Below are 23,577 nucleotides of genomic sequence, written 5' to 3'. Positions count from 1 at the left end.
TCTGCTCTTCTTCCTGTACACAAACTACTACACATCCAGCCACGACTCCGTAAAACTGAACAAGTTTGCGGACGACACCACATCATTTGGGACGGGGATGAGTCTGTCTACAGGAGGGAGGTGGACCGGCTGGTGTCCTGGTGAAGTGGTAACAATCTGGAGCTCAACGCCCAGAAGACAGTGGAGATGATCGTAGACTTCAGGAAAGTCACAGCCCCCCAGCCCCCCTCACCTTGACATACTCCCCCTTCTCCACTGTGGACTCCCCCTGCTTCCTCAGCACCACCATCACCAGGGACCCTAAGTGGGACCCCACCATCAACTCCCTCATCATGAAGGCCCAGCAGAGGATGTACTTCCTGCAGCAGCTGAGGAAAGCCAAGCTGCCAGTGCAGATGATGGTGCAGTTCTACACGGCCATCATTGAGTCCATCCTCACCTCCTCCATCACTGTGTGGTACGCTGGAGCCACAGCCAGGGACAAACAGAGACTACAGCAAATTGTGAACAGAGAAGATGATCGGCTGCAGACTTCTATCTCTGCAGGACCTGTACGTCTCCAGGACTCTGGGACGAGCAGGTCAGATCACAGCCGACCCTTCTCACCCTGGACATGGACTATTTGAGCCACTCCCCTCAGGCAGGAGGCCACTCCCCTCAGGCAGGAGGTCACTCCCCTCAGGCTGGAGGCTACGATCCATCCAGACCAGAACCTCCCGCCACAAGAACAGTTTACCCTTTGCCGTTGGACACTGTCACTTAAGCCATAATTTAATATCCCTCAGCACTGTTCACTTTCTGCCCTGCATATGTAAATTCAACTGTAAATCTGTGTACACAGTGAGCCTATTTTTGTTTTTTATCTTATAGCCTATTTTTTATCCTATAGCAGATTTTAATTGTTTTTCTTTCTGACTTGTATCACCAAAATCACCAAATCATCAAATTAAGTTCCAATGTTTGTGAATTCTGTTCATTGACTGAAATAATTAACACATACAGTAACTACACACCAGAAAAACGCATAACACATACAACTTTGGACCAAAACTCTTTACCAGTGTATCCATTACTCCTCAGACTGTACTTTGTCAGCTTTATAATTGCTTTTCCGTGTAGATATTGAAGGCCGTACTGGCTGTAATCAAACAAGCCTTTCACTTGGCTTGTATCTCTCTGACAGTTTAGTCCTGGGCCGCTGTGGTCTGCAGATTAGCCAAACGGCAGGCTCCAAATCCTGCCTCCTCCCAACCGGACCACCCACAACTCCTGTAGACCCTTGTGGGAAGATCAAGGGGTCATTTCATTTTGGAAGGTGCTTAACATGATAACAGAAGGTTTGTTCGAGATATTGTGGTTAGTTTGCATGTGGGGTGAGGGGTTAGGCTCCAGTTTAGTTCCTAGAAATCAAAATTTTAATTCAATTAATTTATAAAAAAATGAAGAATTTTAAGGAAAGCGAAAATTAACCATTAATTTGCACAGTCTTGCATTTCTATTTTGAATTTTCACTTCAATGCAATACACTCTAAAGGTAACAATAGTGAAGCAAAATCTGAGCTGGAGTTGGATTTTCGTTTGTCCAATGTGAAAAAACACGACCCTCGACTTTGTTTCTTCGCACAATAGTTCTAATAGAACAGTATTTGACTTTGTTTTTTTTTGTATTATTTTCTGTGGAAAGAAGTCAGTGATCCAGAAACATTTGGCAGGTGTGGCTTTCCTTTGTGGGAGGTTCTTCATACTTCACAAGTGATACACATGTGACTCACAACAGAACTGTAAAGCTCCTCAGCATCAAACTTTACTGGAACTCTAACTGTGAACTAACATGAACTATTGCATCAAACAAGTTGTATTTAAAAACTAACCCAACGGAATAAATGTAGAGTTTATTCCTTTAGCTGGAAAACTAAAGCTAGCACTCATTAGCATCAGCTGTTTCCTGTCGACGTACGGCACTCGCATCAAGACAAAATATGATATATCCAGGTCATAATGCATCTAACGTTAGCCAAACCCAACGCATCACATAAAGAGAGGTTAAAACTCACACAGGTTACTCTAGATTCAGCAACGTCTCACAGTGACACAAACTGGGAATTATTAAATGTATTTTTGTGAATTGCGGAGCTCGGCCTCAGAATTTAAAAGTATTATTTGTGTAGCTCGGCCCCACATATAAGAACCATTACAGAGTGAACTAAACTGAACCCGTGTAGGGGATCGAGACCAGTGCAGTGCAGATAAAACTGATCAGCTCGGTCCTTGAAACGTGAATATATTTGGTTCTGCCTGTGCTGAAAACCACCAAAAGGCCCTTTTAAATTAAATTAGATTTAAACTAGATTCTAACGTGAAATGAAAGCTTCAGTGCTTTCATTTCACATTAGTGGTTTGACAAGATGGTCCCCAACCCAGTGTCCAGATTTTCCATATTTAGGTCACAAACTGTCACAACAAATAAATAATAGAGTTTCATCATGCACACTTGAGCTTTAAACTATGTTGACGTTGTTGACATTATCTTGACATCAGAGCAGTATTTGGATCGAGACGTTCATCCAGTAATCCTGCATCTGTGGCGGAAATGATCATAAAAATTCAAGTTTTACCTACCCACTGTCCCCACCCACAGCTGTGTGCTGTGGGTGGGGCCAGTGGGTAGGACGTACAGTGAGTTACAGATATGTCGGTGTAATCCCTCATTCGTCCAGGCGTGTTCCATAGTAGAAAAAGCTTCAGTTGTAGTCATCTGGACTCAGTTTGAAAAAACAGACGTTTCGACTCTCATCCAAGAGTCATTGTCAATAACAGAATTTAGATCGAGAACTCCGATATTAATACTGTTCTGTGGTAAGACCCACCCATTGGGAGGAGCCTTCCTGAAGTAGAAAGAGTTGTTTGTTTCAACAGAAACTTCCCCCTTGTATCTACCGAGCTAGCCTATTCAGAATCCTGTCGGAAAAACTGCAGAGAATTTTTAGACAACACGAAGTCCCTGTTTATTTTAAACCAGGAAACACTTTAAGACAAAAACTGGTTCACCCAAAGGACAAGTTGCCGACTCAAAAACAGAGCAATGTAGTTTATTCAATCCAATGCAGTGAAGAAAGCTGTACAGAACGTTACATAGGTGAGACAAAACAGCCTCTACACAAGAGGCTTTATCAGCACAGAAGAAATACAAGTTCAGGACCTCAGAGTGCCGTGCATCTCCATCTTGAAGCCTCTAATCACTCGTTTGAAGACGGTGAGGTGAAGGTTTTAAGCAGGGAGAAAAGATGGTTTGAAAGAGGAGTCAAGGAAGCTATTTTTGTTAAAAAAGAAAGACCTTCTTTAAACAGAAATGGAGGGCTAAGGTTTAATCTTCCTGTTATTTATAATGGGTTACTGAACCCCTGGAAAGGTAGAGGACCAGGACATTTAGATGCTAATCAGGTACTCAGGGTGGTTGAGCCAGGGTCTCACAAAGACAAAGAGGATTCTAATAGCCCATTAAGATTCTGAATAGGCTAGCTCGGTAGATACAAGGGGGAAGTTTCTGTTGAAACAAACAACTCTTTCTACTTCAGGAAGGCTCCTCCCAATGGGTGGGTCTTACCACAGAACAGTATTAATATCGGAGTTCTCGATCTAAATTCTTTTATTGACAATGACTCTTGGATGAGAGTCGAAACGTCTATTTTTTCAAACTGAGTCCAGATGACTACAACTGAAGCTTTTTTCTACTAGTGAGTTACAGAGTTAAAAGTAGGGCTGCAGATCAGATTACAGAAAATATCATGATAAATTCTAATATTGAAACTATAATAGAGTGCTAGTGCTTATTATGTCCAAACTCCCCTCTGTTTTGCGCTGTTTATGTTTTAGAGGAGGAGGTGCAGGAGCGGCTGGAGGTTCAGGTCCAGATTGATGTTTTGCATGGGCTGCCGTGTCACTCACAGATTTGCAATGATTCCAGCTCCAATGACCTTCTGCCGTCCTGTGAAAAAGACCAGGTTCTATATCAGAGCAGAGGAAGCCTGGTTTCCCATTCATGCTACGGCTTTGTTCAATACAAACAATATACAGGAAGGATCTGTGGGCCTCTCCAGTGTTTGATATACAGTGGCTTTTGGGCTGTGAGCAGGGTCAACATTTAAAGGGGAAAATGTTATTACACATACAGTATTGCAATATTTACTTACAAACGTTACATAGTGCAGCTTATTCATTTAGTAAGAGGACAAATGAACATGGACAAGGCAGTTATACTCTAGTCATCAACTTTTTGAGGAATGACTAGGAATGGGTTATCTTTGGGTTTCCTCAGATATTATACTAGTCCGATACAGACATTTTTGTTGATATTTTTCTGCACTGCCTCAGTTTCTTTGTGCCAAGAGTCATTCCCAGTTTGTCCTCAGTTCCATCAGATTTGTCATTTTGAGCAGACTATTGAGTAAAAAGCAAAATAAAAGAGCAATCAGGCAAAAAACAACAATCTAAAATGCAATAAATTATGTCATACCCCAGATAAATACATTTTGTAATTATTTTTACAAAAGTGAAAAGTTAATTTGGGATCTTTACTATAACTGAAAGGGGCCGTTCCCTTTTTTTTCATGTACAAAGCGAAATCTGTTTTGCCCCAGCGCAGATATACAGCTCTTGGGGTCAAAATGAGACCACTATGTGCTGTCTGCATCTATTTATAGAGTGTTTTATCCTCTGTTTAGCGTGAGTTTTAGCCTCTGCTTAGCATGCTAGTTGTTAGCTTTACCGTGACAGTAAGCTCTGCTCTGGCTGGCTCTTAAAGTTGTGAAAAGCACTTATAAACTCATTACAGTGAATAATTAGGATGTTAGGAACGCTTCAGGGAAGTGATGAATTAGTTTGGACCACTGCAAAAGGTTTAAAGTGAACTAGTTCTGTTTTGTACGTTTAAAAAAAAAAGGTATACACAGTAGAAAGATCCATATCAAAGCATTCCTAGTAATGATTAAAATTGACTGCAATATGCACAATTATAATAATGTTTGTCAGTTATTTAAAACATGCAAAAAGCTGCAGAGTTTCTCGAGGACACAGCCTGTTCCTAGCTTCAGATAAAGTGCTGGACTAAAGCCTTGAGTGTGTTGGCCAAAGTGGATCAGACTTCTCCCTCTGCAGAGCGAGCTGGAGAATCAGGTGCTCAGGGCTTAGCTCCGCTTCTGTGATCTGAACTGCACTTCTGAGTCCTTCACACTCTGCAGCGCCTCCGGACACTCTGCAGGGAGAGCACCAGTTTACAGTGGCCTCTAAAACTTCACTTCAAAACTTTATACCGTATGTTCTGCCGCTAACTGTCTTCTTGAGATTAGTTAAGATCTTAAAATATAGTTATTTAGGTAAACTTAACTATTGCAATGTTGATGTATTCTTAATTGCATTGGATGTGATGGACAAGTTATTGGTTTTTGATTAGTGTATTTGTTCCAATCAGAAAGCAGAACGATGCCAGATCCTAAAACTTAAACCAGATTAGTTCCTGAATACTTATTACGTAAAGACCAATCCCTGCAGCCAATCATTGTCATCAGTGCTAGCGCCGCCTTCTGTAGTAACATAGCATAGTTGTGACATGTAGTTTCATCACTATTTTGTATTACTTTTTTTGTTTTTATTAGTAAAAGACACTTATGCAAAATTAACCTTGCTTTGACCATATTATTACTTTGTTGCCTCATCAAAAACTCGTGTTGTTGATCCTGTTTACGAGATCCTCTCCCATAAATCATCACCTGACTCGTTCTGTGCAGTTCTGCCTCAAATCAGGCTCATTATAAGTAGCATGTTGTTTTGTTTTGTTCCCTCCATGATAATTCTCTTTGCTGCCAGTAGATGGGGTGTTAAAACCAAATCCTGATGAGGGAACAATTGACTGAAAGAAAGTCATGTGTGCTATTCAATATATACATTACTTTAAGTTCTGAAAGTACCAGTACTCTAGTATAACGGCCAATAACAATACAAATAGTACTGAATATGTGTCCTTCAAAACAAATGATTTTAATTGCAATTTTGATCATTGACCATTTGAAACTATTGGATCTCAATTATTGGATTGAGTGCACAGACATTTTAGTTACCACCAGTAGCTCCGACATTATATTTTATGATTTATTATTCAAAACAGAATCCATTTCCATTTCCATTGTAGCTGTGGATAATCATGGCGTATTCTTTGAGAAAGCTTGAGGGAAAGTTTGCTGACTGCGTGGCTGTCTCTGGTCTCCACTCCGAGCGGAGGGGATTTGGCCGCCTGAAGCTGTTCTGTGGATCCAGCCTGTGTAAGCAGTCTGCCCTGCTGTCTGTTTGCTTTCAGTCGAGTATTAACAAACACTTTCGTTCTATTCACAAATTCTGAAGTCTTCATGTTTCATAACTCGATTATACGAGAGATTTGAGATGAGGTTTGATACCAGCTTTTGCTGAGGGTGAGAAATACAACGTAAGAGCCTGTATATAAATTGTGTTTCTTCCAAGTCAGAAAAAACCCATAAAGCAGTTGGAAATGCAGTGGGGAAAATGGATTGAATGATATTGCCTGCAAGGACACATATTATGTATTATTTGTATTTGTACCTTTGCTTTGGCATCTCATGGTGTAGAACGTAAAATAACGTATACATTAGAAAACACGCATGAATTTCTGTTTGTCAGGCGTTCCCTCGTCAGGATTGGTGTTAGCACTCCAACTACAGGCAGCAGAGGGAATTATGGGGATATAAAGTAAAGCTAGTAAATATATCAACACACAAATGTATGCACGCAGTTGTAATGAACGTGATTTAATGACAGAACATCTCAGAACGAGTCTGGTGATGATTTATGGATTTAAAGAGTAACTAAAAGCCAAAACCACTTTTTTAACGGATTAACTGTGTAAATGTATCTAAAATAAATATTATTATACACAACCCTGGGCTTATTGGGTCCCAAACTATGCCTGCATTGTCCTTCAACTGTGGCCACTACATTTGAATTCAGTGGTTGGCCTCTACGTCACGACTGACCCCCTGTGAGCCCCGCCCCTGTGGCTGAGAGCGGAGGGGGGAGGGGGCCGATGCTAGTCTTGAGCCAGATGCTAGTCTTGAGCCAGATGCTAGTCTTGAGCCAGATGCCAGTCTTGAGCCAGTGACCTGTCCAGGCCCACTCAGACCCGTTGAGGGCCGCTCGGCCCTGTTGGGTCTGGAGAAGAGGGGAAAGAGGTATTCCAAGCTCAAATGTTCGCTCCTGTCAGCCGTTTCCTTCTGTCTGCAGCAGCTGTCAGTCACCGGGCTAGAGCCCGCCTCCTCACCTGCTCCTCTCACTCCCCCCAGGAGCATGCCACTGGGGTTTAGTTACACTTTAAAAACAGCATAGGAGACCTCTGAATCTCCACCTTTGACATCACAAAGAAAGTAAAAACAATATTTTTGTGAGGTTCAGAGCAAAAACACCTAAATGACTAATATGTCATGTAACGACATATTGTCAGGTGAGAAATACTGATTATAATCACATTTGTATAATATTGAATGTGGTGCCAGTGTTATAGATTATTTTGTAGTTTAAATGTGCACGATGTAACCTTTTCTGTCCATCACCTGCTTGTCACCATGGATATGCTATTGCTTTGCCTGGAATGTTCCACAGTACTGCATGAAATCATTCATTCTTAGGGTTAGTTATTGCACAAAACATTCTCCCTTAAAGTATTGTAATGGAGTAAATCTTTCTTATTGGTTAATCTTGCCTTTTATTCACCCATGACTGTTCCATTGTTTGATTATCTAACTTTCTTTTGGTTAACTCTACAATTTCCTAAAGCCCCACGAGGCGACTGCTCTTGTAAATTTGGGCTCTACATTGAACTTAATTAAACTACTGTTATACTGTGTATAATAACAGATTTCAGCTTGAGTGGATCGGTGTAAAATGTGAGTCCACAAGGGCATTATTTGAAGATAAAAGCTTATTGCTAGTTCCTGAAGCTGTTCCTGTAAAGTCTTTTTATTGATGCACTGTTGTTGACATAGCCTTTGGAGCTAGCAGTGTTTGCTAACTGCGTCTGTGGGCTGGAGTGCTCCTTCGTTTGACAATGGATGGATACTCTTCTTATAACAGGGTAATACTAGCCACCTCAGCTATACATCTGCGGGCTAACAGTGGGTATAGGGGTGTAGACGGTCACCAGATTTCAGTTAATGAGCCATACAACTGTCAATAATGTCGTGTCCGTTAAGATCGTTTTGGGCTGGGCAGTTAATCCAATACGAGTCATTCGATTGTCAGTTATCAGCTTGGGTCTTTTTAATGGAAAAGTCCAAAGCCAATTCTCTGGCAGTAAAAGCCTGTGGTTGGAAGCAGAGTTCAGACTTTGGAGGAAGAAATTAGATTGACTGATATTGGTTTATCCCCACAAAAAGAAAAACAATTTAAAATCCAGAGCGCCGGACGGCCAATAAACTCCGCTATATCTTTTGGGCGGAAATGTTGAGCTGATTTGATCAAATAAATGATTTGAAGTCAGTACAAACTCCATTACTGTGTGGATTGCCTTGCTCTTAAGACCCACAGCCCTCTTTTACCACAAACTTTTAAGAGAGCAGTGTTCAAATGTGTGCACTGCTCATTTGGTTTCATAGAAAGCATTATGTCTTTCAATAAATCAGGAAGTCAGCCCACACAAAACATCAGCCTAAACTGCAGATTGATGGTTGATAGCTGATAAAATAAAAAGTGAAACATTTGACCCGATACATCCGCCAAGTGATTCATCGACCTCGCTCTCATTTTACGTGTTGAATGTGTGTGAAAAAATTGTATTGTGTGTGTTCTTGAACGTAAGTTTGAAAGCCAAGATTATTTGTTTTAAATTAGACAAAATTAAACTGAAACTAAAAAACGGAGGAAACAATAATGATGTAATATTTTTTTGTTGTTGCAATCGCAGTATACTGATTATTGACAGTCAGGTCCCAAATGAATATAAACCCCCCTTGTAAAATACTTATTATGTTATGGAGTTTTGTATTTAGTAAAAAATCTGTTCTTGCAGTAAGCGATTTAACAAAATGACTAAAAACAGTACATGGCGTCAAGTATTTAAATTACAACTTTAATTAACACATTTCTAAATCTTCTAATAAAAGTTGAGTCTTGTTTCGTCTCATATCACAGGTCGTGGTTCCCTCTCACTTTTTGTTGTGGTTGGCACTCACTCCCCAGTCCAATCCAATCCTCCTCCAGTCTGTCTGGCCTGGATTATTGGCACAGCTCATATTGTGTAAATACCCTCAGTGGAGCGCACACGGAAATGGATATCGATGTGTCCCTGAGTTTAGATGAAGAAATGAAAATCTATTTTACTGGCCCCGTAACGCTGCTGCTCCGTCACGGCCGGCTCACACGTTCTACTTCAGCCGCAATTATAGGCTTTAACTTTAACTTTAACTGCACTACATTAGAGGACATATCATGAAAAGTGACGTTGTAGAGCTCTTTATCATGTTCTAACATTGTTCCCTAATCGAAAACTTACCTGGATTTGCATTTACCTTCATTCATGGTCGCAAGGTCTTCTCATTACGAGCCTCAGAAAACACTTCCAACTTTCCCAGTTTTGTGACATCATAGGTAGAGCTCTGAGATCTTCTGTGCGTTTTTTAAGTCCATAAATCATCGCCAGACTCGTTCTGTGCGTTTCTGCCTCAAATTACGGCGCAAAGTAAAGATACAAGAGCATATTTAAAGATAAAAGAGCATGTTTAATGTTTAAAGATACAAGAGCATGTTTAAAGATACAAGAGTATGTTTAAAGGTACAAGAGCATGTTTAAAGGTACAAGAGTATGTTTAATGTTTAAAGGTACAAGGGCATGTTTAAAGGTACAAGAGCATGTTTAAAGGTACAAGGGCATGTTTAATGTTTAAAGGTACAAGAGCATGTTTAAAGGTACAAGAGCATGTTTAAAGGTACAAGGGCATGTTTAAAGGTACAAGAGCATGTTTAAAGATACAAGGGCATGTTTAAAGGTACAAGAGCATGTTTAAAGATACAAGAGCATGTTTAAAGGTACAAGAGCATGTTTAAAGATACAAGAGCATGTTTAAAGATACAAGAGCATGTTTAAAGATACAAGAGCATGTTTAAAGATACAAGAGCATGTTTAAAGATACAAGAGCATGTTTAAAGATACAAGAGCATGTTTAAAGGTACAAGAGCATGTTTAAAGATACAAGAGCATGTTTAAAGGTACAAGAGCATGTTTAAAGATACAAGAGCATGTTTAAAGATACAAGAGCATGTTTAAAGGTACAAGAGCATGTTTAAAGATACAAGAGCATGTTTAAAGGTACAAGAGCATGTTTAAAGATACAAGAGCATGTTTAAAGGTACAAGAGTATGTTTAAAGATACAAGAGCATGTTTAAAGGTACAAGAGCATGTTTAAAGGTACAAGAGCATGTTTAAAGGTACAAGAGCATGTTTAAAGATACAAGAGCATGTTTAAAGGTACAAGAGCATGTTTAAAGGTACAAGAGTATGTTTAATGTTTAAAGGTACAAGGGCATGTTTAAAGGTACAAGAGCATGTTTAATGTTTAAAGGTACAAGAGCATGTTTAAAGGTACAAGAGCATGTTTAATGTTTAAAGGTACAAGAGCATGTTTAAAGGTACAAGAGCATGTTTAAAGGTACAAGAGCATTTTTAAAGGTACAAGGGCATGTTTAAAGGTACAAGAGCATGTTTAAAGGTACAAGAGCATTTTTAAAGGTACAAGAGCATGTTTAAAGGTACAAGAGCATTTTTAATGTTTAAAGGTACAAGGGCATGTTTAAAGGTACAAGAGTATGTTTAATGTTTAAAGGTACAAGGGCATGTTTAAAGATACAAGAGCATGTTTAATATTTAAAGGTACAAGAGCATGTTTAAAGGTACAAGAGCATGTTTAAAGATACAAGAGCATGTTCAATGTTTAAAGGTACAAGAGCATGTTTAAAGATACAAGAGCATGTTTAATGTTTAAAGGTACAAGAGCATGTTTAAAGGTACAAGATCATGTTTAAAGATACAAGAGCATGTTTAATGTTTAAAGGTACAAGAGCATGTTTAAAGGTACAAGAGCATGTTTAATGTTTAAAGGTACAAGAGCATGTTTAATGTTTAAAGGTACAAGAGCATGTTTAAAGGTACAAGAGCATGTTTAATGTTTAAAGGTACAAGAGCATGTTTAATGTTTAAAGGTACAAGAGCATGTTTAAAGGTACAAGTTTAAGACACCGTTTCCTTTCACCACTATCCTCCTTACATATTCCCTGTATCTTTTATTACTTATTAAAACACTTTTTTATTGATTATTGCAATGATCAATTATGCATTTATGCATTTATGCATGATGCATGATGCATTTATTTTCTCCAAGTTAGCAACTTAGTTTTGACAATTTCCCTGAAAACGTCTACAATATTGGGATTTTGTCAATTTCCACAGAACAGCTGAGAAATCTTCTTATGAACACCAGCAAATATGTTTGATTGTGTTTTGCTTCCTCTCCAACATTCCACCTCTGACAGAAACGTTACTACTAATTAGTACTACTACTACTACTACTATTGCATAATCCTGCTCAAAGTCACAGCAGCACATAGTATCAGCTGCCTCCGAGCCCTAGTGGTTGCCTCATTCTCCTTCTCTTCCTCCTCCTCGATGGCCCACTTCAGTCATGGTTGAGTGGGCCACCTGAGGGGCAGAACCAGGCAGATTTACTGCCAGGAGCTCGGGGGGAGCCCAGCCTTAGCTCTGAGACACAGGGAAGAACGAGAGCGGCGTGGAGGAGCAGCAGAGGAGGTACGAGATGGAACCAGGCTGTGCAGAGTTACTGTTGTGTAGAGAAATGAATTAGGTTGACGACAGATTATTACTGGGATTCTACTAACATGAAAATAAATGGTTAATTGAGATTTAGTCTGCTAGTTTTGATAAAAATGAAACCAAATCATGAGCACAATAAATGGACATCAGAGACATACAGTAAAACAGAAGAAGTGCCTTGCTCAAGAACAGTGGCAGCACTTCAAATTGTGAGCTCATCGTTGCTATTAGTCGTGATTCACTATTTAGCTATTTAAAGGACAAATACTATACATTATTTGTATTGTTATTAGCCTTTAAACGTACTCTTGAGTATCTTTAGTTTGGCATAATTTAGTTTGGCATCTCAAGTTTCACTATTTAAAAAAACTTGTTTATAACAAACTAACAAAAAATTCATTTGGATCTCTGCTGTTTCCTGCTGGACTAACTGAGCTTTGGGGGAGAAGGAATTGCACAAAGTTTAAGAAAAATATTTCAAGACATTTCAAGCTGGCCTCTCAGGTACAGGTCTCAGCACACAGTTGTACTGATCATGGTTAGACGGGAGTAATTCACAGAATATTTGGACTTAAAAAAACAAGATTCTTATGTCACAGATCAAGAAAAAAGTCCGGTATCGAGAAGAATAAGAGTGTTTTTGTCGCTCAGAGGGGAGAGGTGTATTTTTGATGTCTAAAAGCTTAAAAAAGTACATTTTGCATAACATGTGTCCTGTAAATGCTGTTTGTTTGCTCAAACTCACTCTTTTTCAAACCAATATTTCCTATTGATTTACCTCGGTAAAGCTCAGAGTGAGTGACTGGATTTAACCAATCACAGTGAAGTATACATTTTCAGAAGAAGCAGAAAACAATTTAACTTCATTTTCATCTGTAGTCCCTGGGCAGAGGCAAAGTGACAGCAGGTTCATAGTTTTAACGTCTCGCATGTAACATTTAAAACACGGGAGTGTCTGCAGAGCCGCAGCGCGCGGCCGAAACTGCCATGTTATTTTTTTGCCGGCCGCGCGCCGCGGCTCCTGAAACTGCGCCGCTATTTGACCGCGTTTTAGACCACGCCGAGTTAAGGTTAGGGTTAGGGTTAGGGTTAGGGTTAGGGTTAGGGTTAGCCATGAGGCTATAAGGGAAATGCTGCGGTCCCTGAAACTGCGCGGCTGATTGAACGCGCCGCGGCTCTCCAGCCACGGCCTTAAAACACAGCTAAGAAAGACAAACAAACAAACAAACAAACAAACACCAACAACCAATCACCATCAGAGGGAGCATTTCTATTGAAATCCAATATAAATGTACAAATGTAAAATGTACATTCATTACCTTTAGGGCACTACTTATTCTTGATGATTTTATGAAACGTTTTATTGTACATGATGCAATCACTAATATTTGGTATAAACAATGATACACTTTATAAATATCACAATGTACAAAGAAATAATAATCAAGAATAATCCCATTTTAGTCGACTTCTACAATAATCATTATTTGTGGCCCTTTTTACCAAAGAAAAGCATGTTTCTGATATTTTCCGTGACCGTGCAGAAGTAGTCCACGATGGCAGCTTATCTGACTGATAGGACTGAGCTCAAAACATGCTGACTCGTCCAAATTCCGTACAGAATGAGCTCGTAGCCGCACAGTGCAAATCTTACTGGCACCTAACACAGGCTACTTTTTATCAAGCCCCATTCTGCAAGCTGGCCTTTTCTCCCACTATATTTCTACTAAGGACCAAGCACTTCACTATTTCTCTGTTACTTGTAGCTCGAGTTTGGACATTGTGCATTTTTGGCATTCTGAGAAAAGACGTGTTTATTGGGTCTTTAATTACAGCTGACGACATCTTGGCTTGCGTTTGTGTTTACTTGAAAGAGAAAGCAAATGAAGAGAAACTGATGATTGGAGGATATATAGAGCGATGTTGTAATCTGGCTGCTGATGGAACTTGGAAGTGAAACTTAAAGAAAATAAAAGTTAGACAGGATTCATTGAGGTGCGTGTCAATGGAAATGACATATTCTGGCATGACATGTTAGCATTGTGTCATGTTTGAGCTAAACAATATAAAGTGCTCTCAAAATGACAAGATAGCACATGTTTAGTGGTGGAGAAGATGATATACTTCTGCTGGATGCTGGTTGGTTCCTAGTCTTGTCCCTACACTAAGGCATCAAACCTAAAATACCATGAAATACAGGTATTCTATTGTGATATTACATGTTTTATGGGAAACAATGTAAGCAAAAGTGATTTTTTTTTTTTATAAACATACTGACAAGCAGCTGGCGGTGCGCCCTCAGACATTCATAGACACAAAATCCTCTCTCTCTATCGCTTGACAGGCCAATGCTCCGGGAGTTACGTCAAATCAAACGTTCTTTCACAGACACATGAATAGTGAAGCCCATATTAATATGAATTGAATCATATTAGCAGCTCTCCTCATGTCTCTCTCAATTCTTACCGGAACCACAGCATCAGACATCTACCGCAGCTACCGTATTTTCTAACTACTTTTCGGACTATAAGTTGCACAAGCCAAAAACTGCATATTAGAGAAGAAAAAAACATATATAAGTTGCACTGGAGTATAAGTATATAAGTATAAATATAAGTATAAGTCCCACCCCGGCCAAAAGTATGAAAAAAGGTGCGACTTATTCTCCGGAAAATACAATACACTTAATTTTGCCTTTAGCTCAGATGCCAGTTTTATACAATATGATCTAAAATACAGCTCCAAAAGGTTTGATTCGCAACAGTGACTTGGGTTGGTACCCCTCATGATAAGTTATAATTAGCTATTTTTGAGGGCCGGCTCCTGAGTTCTAAAATCTTGCCAGACTTGCTAAGTGATTGATAGCATGAGCATCAAATGCCACATCTACTAATTATATGTCTATGGTGGCCCTTCTACTTGAAAAGTTCTCCCTGTTTAGAGTTTGCATGTTCTACCCTCATCAGCGATGGTCCACCTCGCTCAATATCTGGAGATGGGTTCTACTGTGACAGCCTGTCATGTGCAGTGGCCAACAACGCTACTCGGATTGCACCATTTCAAGAAAAAAATGCACTTGCAGTTGCCATCTTGGAGCATTAACATTTGACAGAAAAAAGAACATCAAATATGATACAAAAGCATGTTCAGAACATGCCTGTAGTTATCTAAAATACACAGTATTTTCATAAAGACTGTACTTTCTATTATTTAAATTGCAACCTTTAGTGATTAGATCATTGCAGTGTTCCTCGCTTGTTGTTGAAGAGTCACATTCCACATTTTCTCTGTCTTGTCTTTTCAGTGCCACTGCTCCCACGATCTAACCGCTCTCTCCAGCCATGAGCGCCAAGTCTGTCATCAACAAGGAGGTCTTCATCCCGCACGATGAGAAGATGCTGGTGGCCTGTCAGGTCAAGCGTCGCACCAAAAAGAAGATCCCTTTCCTGGCCACGGGCGGACAGGGCGACTACGCCACCTTCATATGCCTCGCAGGTCAGACACCGGGCTTTCTAAACTCTAGACATTTCAACTGGGTGGGCGTGGCTGAATACCCCGGTGTATGCCTACCATTTGGGTAACATTTTGGGTTATTGATCCATTTATGGTGAGGAGGGTGGGGTTTTATAACATAATTGTCGTTTTTTGACAATGCCAAAGTGGGTTTGAGTTGTAAATATTGTGTTGTCCAGCACAAAGTGGGACGTCCGGTCACACTACCAGTCCTTGACCTAATTGATTCAGATCCAGGACGGATGACTTGGAGGTCTGTGTTTTTGTGAGGAGGTCACATGGTCACATGGTGGCTTGCACTTCTACAGCAGTGATGTGGAATCTTTCTGTGCAGAGTTTGCATTTTTCTGTGTTTGTTTTCTGTGTCTGGATGTGTTTCCCCCATCAACCTAAAACACGGTGGTCCGGCCAAACTTAGCCCGAGATCTGGAGATTGGTGCCTGCTCGTCAGTTTGCCCCAGAGACATTGAAATGACTATAATTCGATCATGAATTAATTTAGCTCAATTCAAATGGTCAGTAAATGAGCGAGTCACATAAGGTTATGTTGTGCCCAAACACTGAGCGAAATGCCAGGAATTTAGAGGCTCCTTCCCTCTGCTAACTAGCCCTTATCTTGTTAGCCTTATCCAAAGTCACATTTGGGCCATGTCAGGGTCACTCCAGCGCTAATGACCTCGCTGACGAGCATGTTTACATCCGAGGAGCAGAGTAAAAAGGCCAACCCACTTTAGTGCCGGGCTGTGGGCTATCATCAGCCAAATGAATAGGCCGGACTCCCAAATCGAATCAGCCGGGCTGGTTCATGAATGTTAAATGTGTTGGAGCACTTAAGGAGCTCAGATAAGCTGGTGAAATGTTTTGCCTCTCGCTAATGGATTGAGTTTCAGTCACGTTATCGCCAGTGCATTCGAAGGATTAAGAAGTAAAATATATCTTATAAACTTGGTTTTAAAGTTTTCATGGGGAATTATTTTCATTTGTAAGCAATGAAATAGTTTAGTTTGACATGATTTGATAATGTGTCTTGTTATCATATGAATCTTATTTTAGTATCACACAAAAAGGCGTATATCACTTAAGACGTTTGGATATTATTTGTTCTTTCAATTTACGATGGCAGCCGTCTTCACCTTTGACCTTGTACTGACCTTGTATTGACCCTTTATTGACCTTGTACTGACTTGTGTGCTTCTGAAAATCTATGAAGACAATTGGACATGCTAACTGCTGTGTGGCTTCATCAAATCAATCACATGCTTTGGTAGAGCCATGTTTCCACTGGTTCCCCTTGGATTGGCACTGTGAGCCATCCTGGGCCGTTTGAGGGGTCTTAAGCAGCGTACAGATCCTGTTCGGCTCCAGTTCCTACACGCTGCTTCTTTGGCATGCCTTTTGGCTCCCCGGAGCCAAAAGGCATGACTGGAAGGCGACTCCTTATTAGTAATAAGGAGTCGCCTTCCAGTCACACTGGAAACATTTGCATGGCCAGAGAAATTAACTCTTTGTCTTTGCACCATTAGTTTGCCGCCAAAATCACATGTCAGTTTAAATAGTGGGATAGAGTAACTGTTGTATTTGGAAGACAAAGTACAAAACATACAGAATAACTGTCTTGGGCACATTCATTACCACTTTTTCCATCTCCAAATTACCATCGTCTGTAGACCAAAGTCCAAAGTTGTCTCTAGACCACATACAAAGATGCTTTGCCAAAAGAAAGCTAGCGCACGTTAGCAGCAGCTGTTTTCTGTTGCACAGTAGCTCCAAATTCCACTGGCAAACTTCAATAGATTTTAAAATTACTCTTTTAGTCTCAGACATTTTCTCATTCAATTTGCCTTGTTAGTCTTCCCTTTTTCCCTCACCAAACGTCTGTCTTCTATGTTTCCCCGATGTAAAGGCACGAGGGGCAGGTCAGGCGTGTGGTGAGCAGTAAGAACAACATATGTGAACTATGGACGAGGAGTTTAGTGTTTAGTGCGGTGGAAGCTCCGAGAGATGAGTTTGATAATCATAAGCCAAAACTCCCTTCAGAGCCAGAGTTTTCCAGTGAAACCCAGAGCTGTAAAATATCACTAATGACAGGAAATGTCTCCATGAAAGTTTAATAGGCTGTCTGTTTGGCCTCTTTGCTCTTATCACACAATAATTAGCATTAGCAAACAGCTCATCTGCATGTCCATAGAGTTATCCCAGTTGAATCCTAATTCATCCATAAAAAGGACAGGCGGAAAGGTGTTTGAATACCTTTACGTGAGTCTGGCACTTTAACTACTGCGCCACAGCATCAGCTCAGCTCACTGGGGCACAGGATTCAAATGCCCATCCCCAAAACTTCTAGGTTAATACACTTAATAGACGCCAAACGTGATCATCAGAATGAAATAAGAGTGAATATTACAGAAACAGAAACAGAAACCCGAGTGTGTGAAGTAGATTCGCGAATTAGCACACAATTTCGGGCGTCTTGCGGGTTTTGGCGCTTTGTTTGTGCACGTACCTTTGGCCTTCTGTGTGAACTCTTACTCCATGTCTGGAGACCGCACACTAGGCTGCTTATGTGTGAAATAGCTTGTGCCTACTCCCTCGTGTTTGTGCGAATACAAAGGCCAGGGGCGTTCGGGGGGGTTCTACGTGCAGATACTCGGAGCCCGGCGGCAGTGTGCAGTGGGCGTGTTACGTAACCATCGGTATGTCACAGTGAAAAGAAACGCTCGGGTTTGAAGAGCTCTGTCGCACAAACAACTAGCGGGAGGAGGATATGTTAGATGTGTCAGAAAGTTAGATGAAGTGAAGTGAAGTGGTTTCAAATTGGTTTTAAAGGCCTCAGTGGAGTTTAAAGCAACACATTTTCCCTCTATTATTATATCATGTCGCTCAGTGTTCAGGAGATGCATTTCAATATTTATTTCTTTTTTTGCTCCCGGATTTTTCATAAAAAGTTGCTCCACTGAGAGGTTTAGCAGGTCGGATTCCCTCCCTCTGATTCTGTGAAAGAAGTGATCAGTTTGAGTGAGGTTATTAGTAAGAAAGCACCTCCAGCAAGATTTGAATTGGTTCTTTTCTAGTAGAAGGATAAAACTGTTCCGACTGTGTAGAGCTGCAGTGATTCATCTGATAATCGTAATCTGGACAAACGTGTACAAAAAAAACATTCCTAAATACACATTTCAATAATAAATCAATACAAATAATCTGTAAACTCTTAATTTGTAAATATTTTCTATCTAGAGCCCTTCAGTCACCATATTTCAACCTTTATTTATAAGTCTCAAATTATAATAGAAATAATTGTTTGCCTTGTCAAAAACTATATAATAAAAAATATATATATATAATAATAAAATAATTATTAGTTGCAGCATCTATTGTCTGATACATAAAAAATAACATTGTCGTTCTTTAAAAACAAAGATTTGTCTATAAATTGATTTCAAAAAGCGAAGTCCTCGTTTCAGACACAATATATGATGTTTTCCATCATGTTTTATAGCGTTTGCTGCCACATGACCACGAGGCACTATTAAGGGAATCGGATCGTCAATATCTCATCTCCAGTTTGTCAATGCTTCATTTAAGCTGTAAAAACTGGACAATAACAAAACTAAGGGCACAAATTGCTGTGCTGTGTGGCCTCCTTTACTTTACAAAGATCCAACAACTTATTGGTGATATGAAAATAAATGACTACTGTATGTTACTTTTGTATTGTCATAGTTTCATTTTATTTATTCTTATGAAAGATGCACTTTATATATTTTTTCTCTAGCTTTCATGTCGTTGCTTTTCTGAACCATTAATATTCTAGCGCACAGTATATGGCGTTAAAGTTAACCTGTTACCATCCACCTATTTACCTACGGAGGCTGTAGCAAACAAACCCGTGGACAGAAAAATTCGTGGATGGTCTCATTCTGTAGGTAACAGTCTGAAGAAAAGAAGGATGCCAAACATTATCTTATAGGTCAAACAGGTCATTTGTTATGGACGAAGAAATGCGCCGGACCGGCGAGAAACGAAGAAAAGTTTGTTTACTTGACAATATCTCGAAATCGGATAACTTCAGGAAAAATACAAGTGAATATTGTTTTTCAATGATTCCTTACGGACAGACTGAGTACAAGGATGTACAGAATTAAAGCCGTTTCGTCCGTCATAAAAAGCAAACAGGACATGCGTTTGTAAAAGTTGAGACTTTCTCACAAACTATTGGCAATTGCTTCTTGGGGCATATTATTCAATGTAAATCAATGACATATTCGTTTTGTTGAGAAAATAAGCTTTAAAATGATGTATGGCTTGCTGGTATTGACCACGGAAATAAAAGTGATGATGTAAGAGAATATTTGAGATGTAGAAAATGCTCGCCGGCGGACAGGTGGGTGGTAACATGTTTTTATGATGTAAATCCAACAGAAATGTGTTAAAACATAACTTTAAGCGTACAGATGAGGTTTAGTTATGAGACAAATGTGAAATGTCTATAAAAATAATCACAAATGTGCAGAAATATAACTTAATACACTTATTTGAAAGTTTTCAACATTACTTTTATCATTTTTATTTTTTAACAGCTCTTTCTGTAGCATTTTCAATAAAAACAACAACATACTCAATATTCTAATTTTACATATCTTCAAAACAACAGTCATGATATGATCTAAATTTTGATAAATGTAGTCAATATTAAAATTAACGCTTTAATCATTAACATTTCACACTAAATTTCTACTTTCAAAAGCTCAACTCAAACCACATGCTTTTACAGACAGAATTAGCTTCACATCTCTTCATATTCAAAATAAAACCAAACGTTCCCAATAGTCACGTGTGTTTACTTTATATTTCTATAGTACTATCAGCACATTACATGAAAGAGCTGGAGTGGTCTCTTGGTTCTTTGCCTCAGCCCGGGGTCAGCGCTCTTGCCCTGCCCCGTGTGAGTGTAGGTGTGCTCACATGACTCCACAGGCATGTTGACCGTAGGCTGTTTACATGTGCAGTAGCATGTGTAGGCGGCGCTCCCCGGCCCCGCGCATGCTATTATGGTAATGACATACAGTGTGTATTTAGCTGGTATAATTACACAGAAAGTGCCTGGGAGTTACAGGTTTACGTATGCAGTCAACGCACTGTCAGCAAACCACAGTTCAAATGTGTATAATAATGTTGTTATAATAATGCAGATGTTATTGCAGAAGAAGATTAATGAGAAAACTGAAACTACTTTATGCCACTAATACTTTTGTCTAAATGCTCGTCTGAAAAACAGGAGCTGCAGTCATTAAAAATCAGAATGAAGCAATGTACTTATCTGTAATACAATACTTTCTTACATTAGTCGACTAAAGACATTCTAATTCCTGGTTGATTAAAAACATGCTCTGCCAATCGATTAGTAGACTGAAAAGAGGGCGTGGCATAAGCTTTGAAAACTGTTAAGTATCACATGTATCTGCTCCAAATTGTGCTCAAAAGTCTGCAGCAGCACAGGAGTTTGTACAAAGAACAGCAACTTATACAGAAAAGTACTTTGAAACAATGTACTGTTTTTATGTATAAAAAGACTTCTTTAAATCCCAAATCTTCAGCTAACGCACTGTAACGTATGTCCGTTGTTTATGTGGTTTAATGTTTCGCTCTGAGCTTTTTACACAACTTAAACTACAAATGGCAAAGAAACTGAACTAATTGAAAACAATAATCATTATCACGCTGACTTCTAAAATACTCATTATTCCACAGTGTGGCATTAAACTTATTTATCTCCATGTAGACCAATGGTGCCTTTAGGCTAAGTTACAAGTCAGCTCTGTGGAGTGGCAACCCTATTCACAGAATGTATGGTTCCATATTCTACATTGGAGAATATTAATTGTTGACCCCCCATGACCTTTGCCCTATGAGTGAAAAGCCTGTGAATATTTCAGTGATTATTCAGTCCAGAGCGTCTCATTCATCAGCGCGAGCCTTCGGTTATTGATTTGATGGCAGATGGATGGAGATGATGTTTCTACATAAGCATGAGGAGACCAGAGCCTCCAGCAGTGATGTGTTTACCTGCCCGGTAATGACATAAACGTTCTACTACAGTCATTTTAATGTTGTTTTGCAATGTTTGGCAATGAGTAATACTAATAATAACTGTGTGTTATTCCCAAACCACCATTCCTGCAGTTGTCCGGAGGTGACACATAAATGATGGCACAGGAGCAGTGTTTATGGAAATGTCTCATATTGTAATGTAAATGATTTGTTACATCTAGTGTTTTGAATGTTCTGGACACCATTGTCCCCATGAAGGCTAAAATGGTTAAGAATAAACGAAAGGCGCCATGAAGAAGAGATGATTTGGTCAGGGCACAGAAAAGGGAGTGCCAAACGGACATGGCACAAGTCAAAGCCAAGAGAGAAGTTGTGCTTGTACAACCTCATTTTATGTAGAACTATGGAAGGATATTTTTCTGAAATAATCTGAAGCTGCAGTAACAACTCTTGTGTCCCGTTTGCCACAGTAACAGATGAACAAACCCTCCAGCTCAGCTGCCGTTAGAACTCATTTCCACATCCAAGTGTAATGAGTTTGCAACCTGTTACCACCCACCTGTCCGCCGGCGAGCATTTTCTATATCTCAAATATTCTCTTACATCATCACTTTTATTTCCGTGGTCAATACCAGCAAGCCATACATCATTTTAAAGCTTATTTTCTCAACAAAACGAATATGTCATTGATTTACATTGAATAATATGCCCCAAGAAGCAATTGCCAATAGTTTGTGAGAAAGTCTCAACTTTTACAAACGCATGTCCTACCTGTTTGCTGTTTATGACGGACGAAACGGCTTTAATTCTGTACATCCTTGTACTCAGTCTGTCCGTAAGGAACCATTGAAAAACAATATCCACTTGTATTTTTCCTGAAGTTATCCGATTTCGAGATATTGTCAAGTAAACAAACTTTTCTTCGTTTCTCGCCGGACGAGAATGCGCTTGTCCGGCGCATTTCTCCGTCCATAACAAATGACTTGTTTGACCTATAAAATAATGTTGGATATCCTTCTTTTCTTCAGACTGTTACCTACAGAATGAGACCATCCACGAATTTGTCTGTCCACTGGTTTGTTTGCTACAGCCTCCGCAAAAAAAAATGTGCCGCTTGCGACGCACATGGATTAGTCTGTTTACATCTAAAAAGCGCCGCGTGTGAATGACGTAGCTGAGTTTGATTGACATATTATTCTAGCCAATGAGAATAGCTTTAGAAAGAGGGGCGGGACAAAGGGCTTATTGACACAGAATCTTCTGTATTATCGTGCGTAAGGCTCCGGGAAGGCTGTAAAGAGCCAGATTTCTCGGCTAGGATTTTGCGCATAACGTTTTCTGATTTTATTAGCCTTTTGGACTTGCATTTTGTTAGATATATGTATTATTATACCAATAAAAAAATTAAATAAAAATATTATATATATATTTTTTAACCTCTGGGAAATTCATGGGTAAACTCATATTTACACATTTTCACATATTTTTTTTTTAGCAGTTATAATTGCTATTAGTGGCCTACAAAACATCAAAATGTATGTTTTATGATCATAGAGGAGCTAAAATTGTAATAAAACAGTTTGGCACAGTTGGCACATAATTTGGATCACTTGTTCCGAATATACTTTTTGATACAAAAAGGTCAACAGCACCAAAATGCCTGTTCTAGAGATCTGAAACTTTACACAGTTGTTGTCAACAAGATAAACATCATGTACAGTGAACAGCATAAGCACTCAATGAAGTATGTCATGCTCAGGACCATTACAAATTAACAATATTCAGGCGAGACTAAAAAAGGATGTTTTGTTTATGTTTGGGCCTCTGTAGTGTAAGTTCTGAAGCCCTGACAGTGTTCATGTGCACATCTGCAGAAACTAGAAGGCCTAAGCTTTCTAATGATGCAGCACACTTGCATGTGGAACGTAAGATCCTCTTTTAATAAGCAATGCCATTTGGGTATGTCCAACCATTGTGCACAGGGCGAAAATAGGTGGGTGGTAACAGGTTAATGACAAAGTTTAGGGCATTAAAATGCTAAAAATCCCACAATGCAAAAAAGACCCTAAAACCACCAAGACACTTAGAGCTGACTCACTTTGCACCTGTAACTGACAAAACTGTCCATGATATC

The 23,577-nt window shown here is 39.5% G+C and overlaps 1 protein-coding gene across 1 annotated transcript in view; it reads left to right on the top strand.

Annotated features, from left to right (window-relative positions):
• The window catches only part of LOC140372560 (syntaxin-binding protein 6-like), a gene marked incomplete at its 3' end in the record, with an annotated part of 116,155 nt that overhangs the window by 8,644 nt on the left and 83,934 nt on the right, over positions 1 to 23,577 (top strand). Inside the window, exon 2 of the mRNA XM_072459693.1 lies at positions 15,187 to 15,377. Coding sequence (XP_072315794.1) covers positions 15,224 to 15,377 — 154 coding nt within the window. The remainder of the gene's footprint in view (positions 1 to 15,186; positions 15,378 to 23,577) is intronic.

This window comes from Eucyclogobius newberryi, unplaced genomic scaffold (assembly GCF_026437365.1).
Source record: "Eucyclogobius newberryi isolate DKJ021-1_F unplaced genomic scaffold, fEucNew1.0.hap1 SCAF_252, whole genome shotgun sequence".
NCBI lineage: Eukaryota > Metazoa > Chordata > Actinopteri > Gobiiformes > Gobiidae > Eucyclogobius > Eucyclogobius newberryi.
The sequence above is the reverse complement of the archived record's forward strand: the minus strand, read 5'-3'. Positions and strand labels throughout refer to the sequence as shown.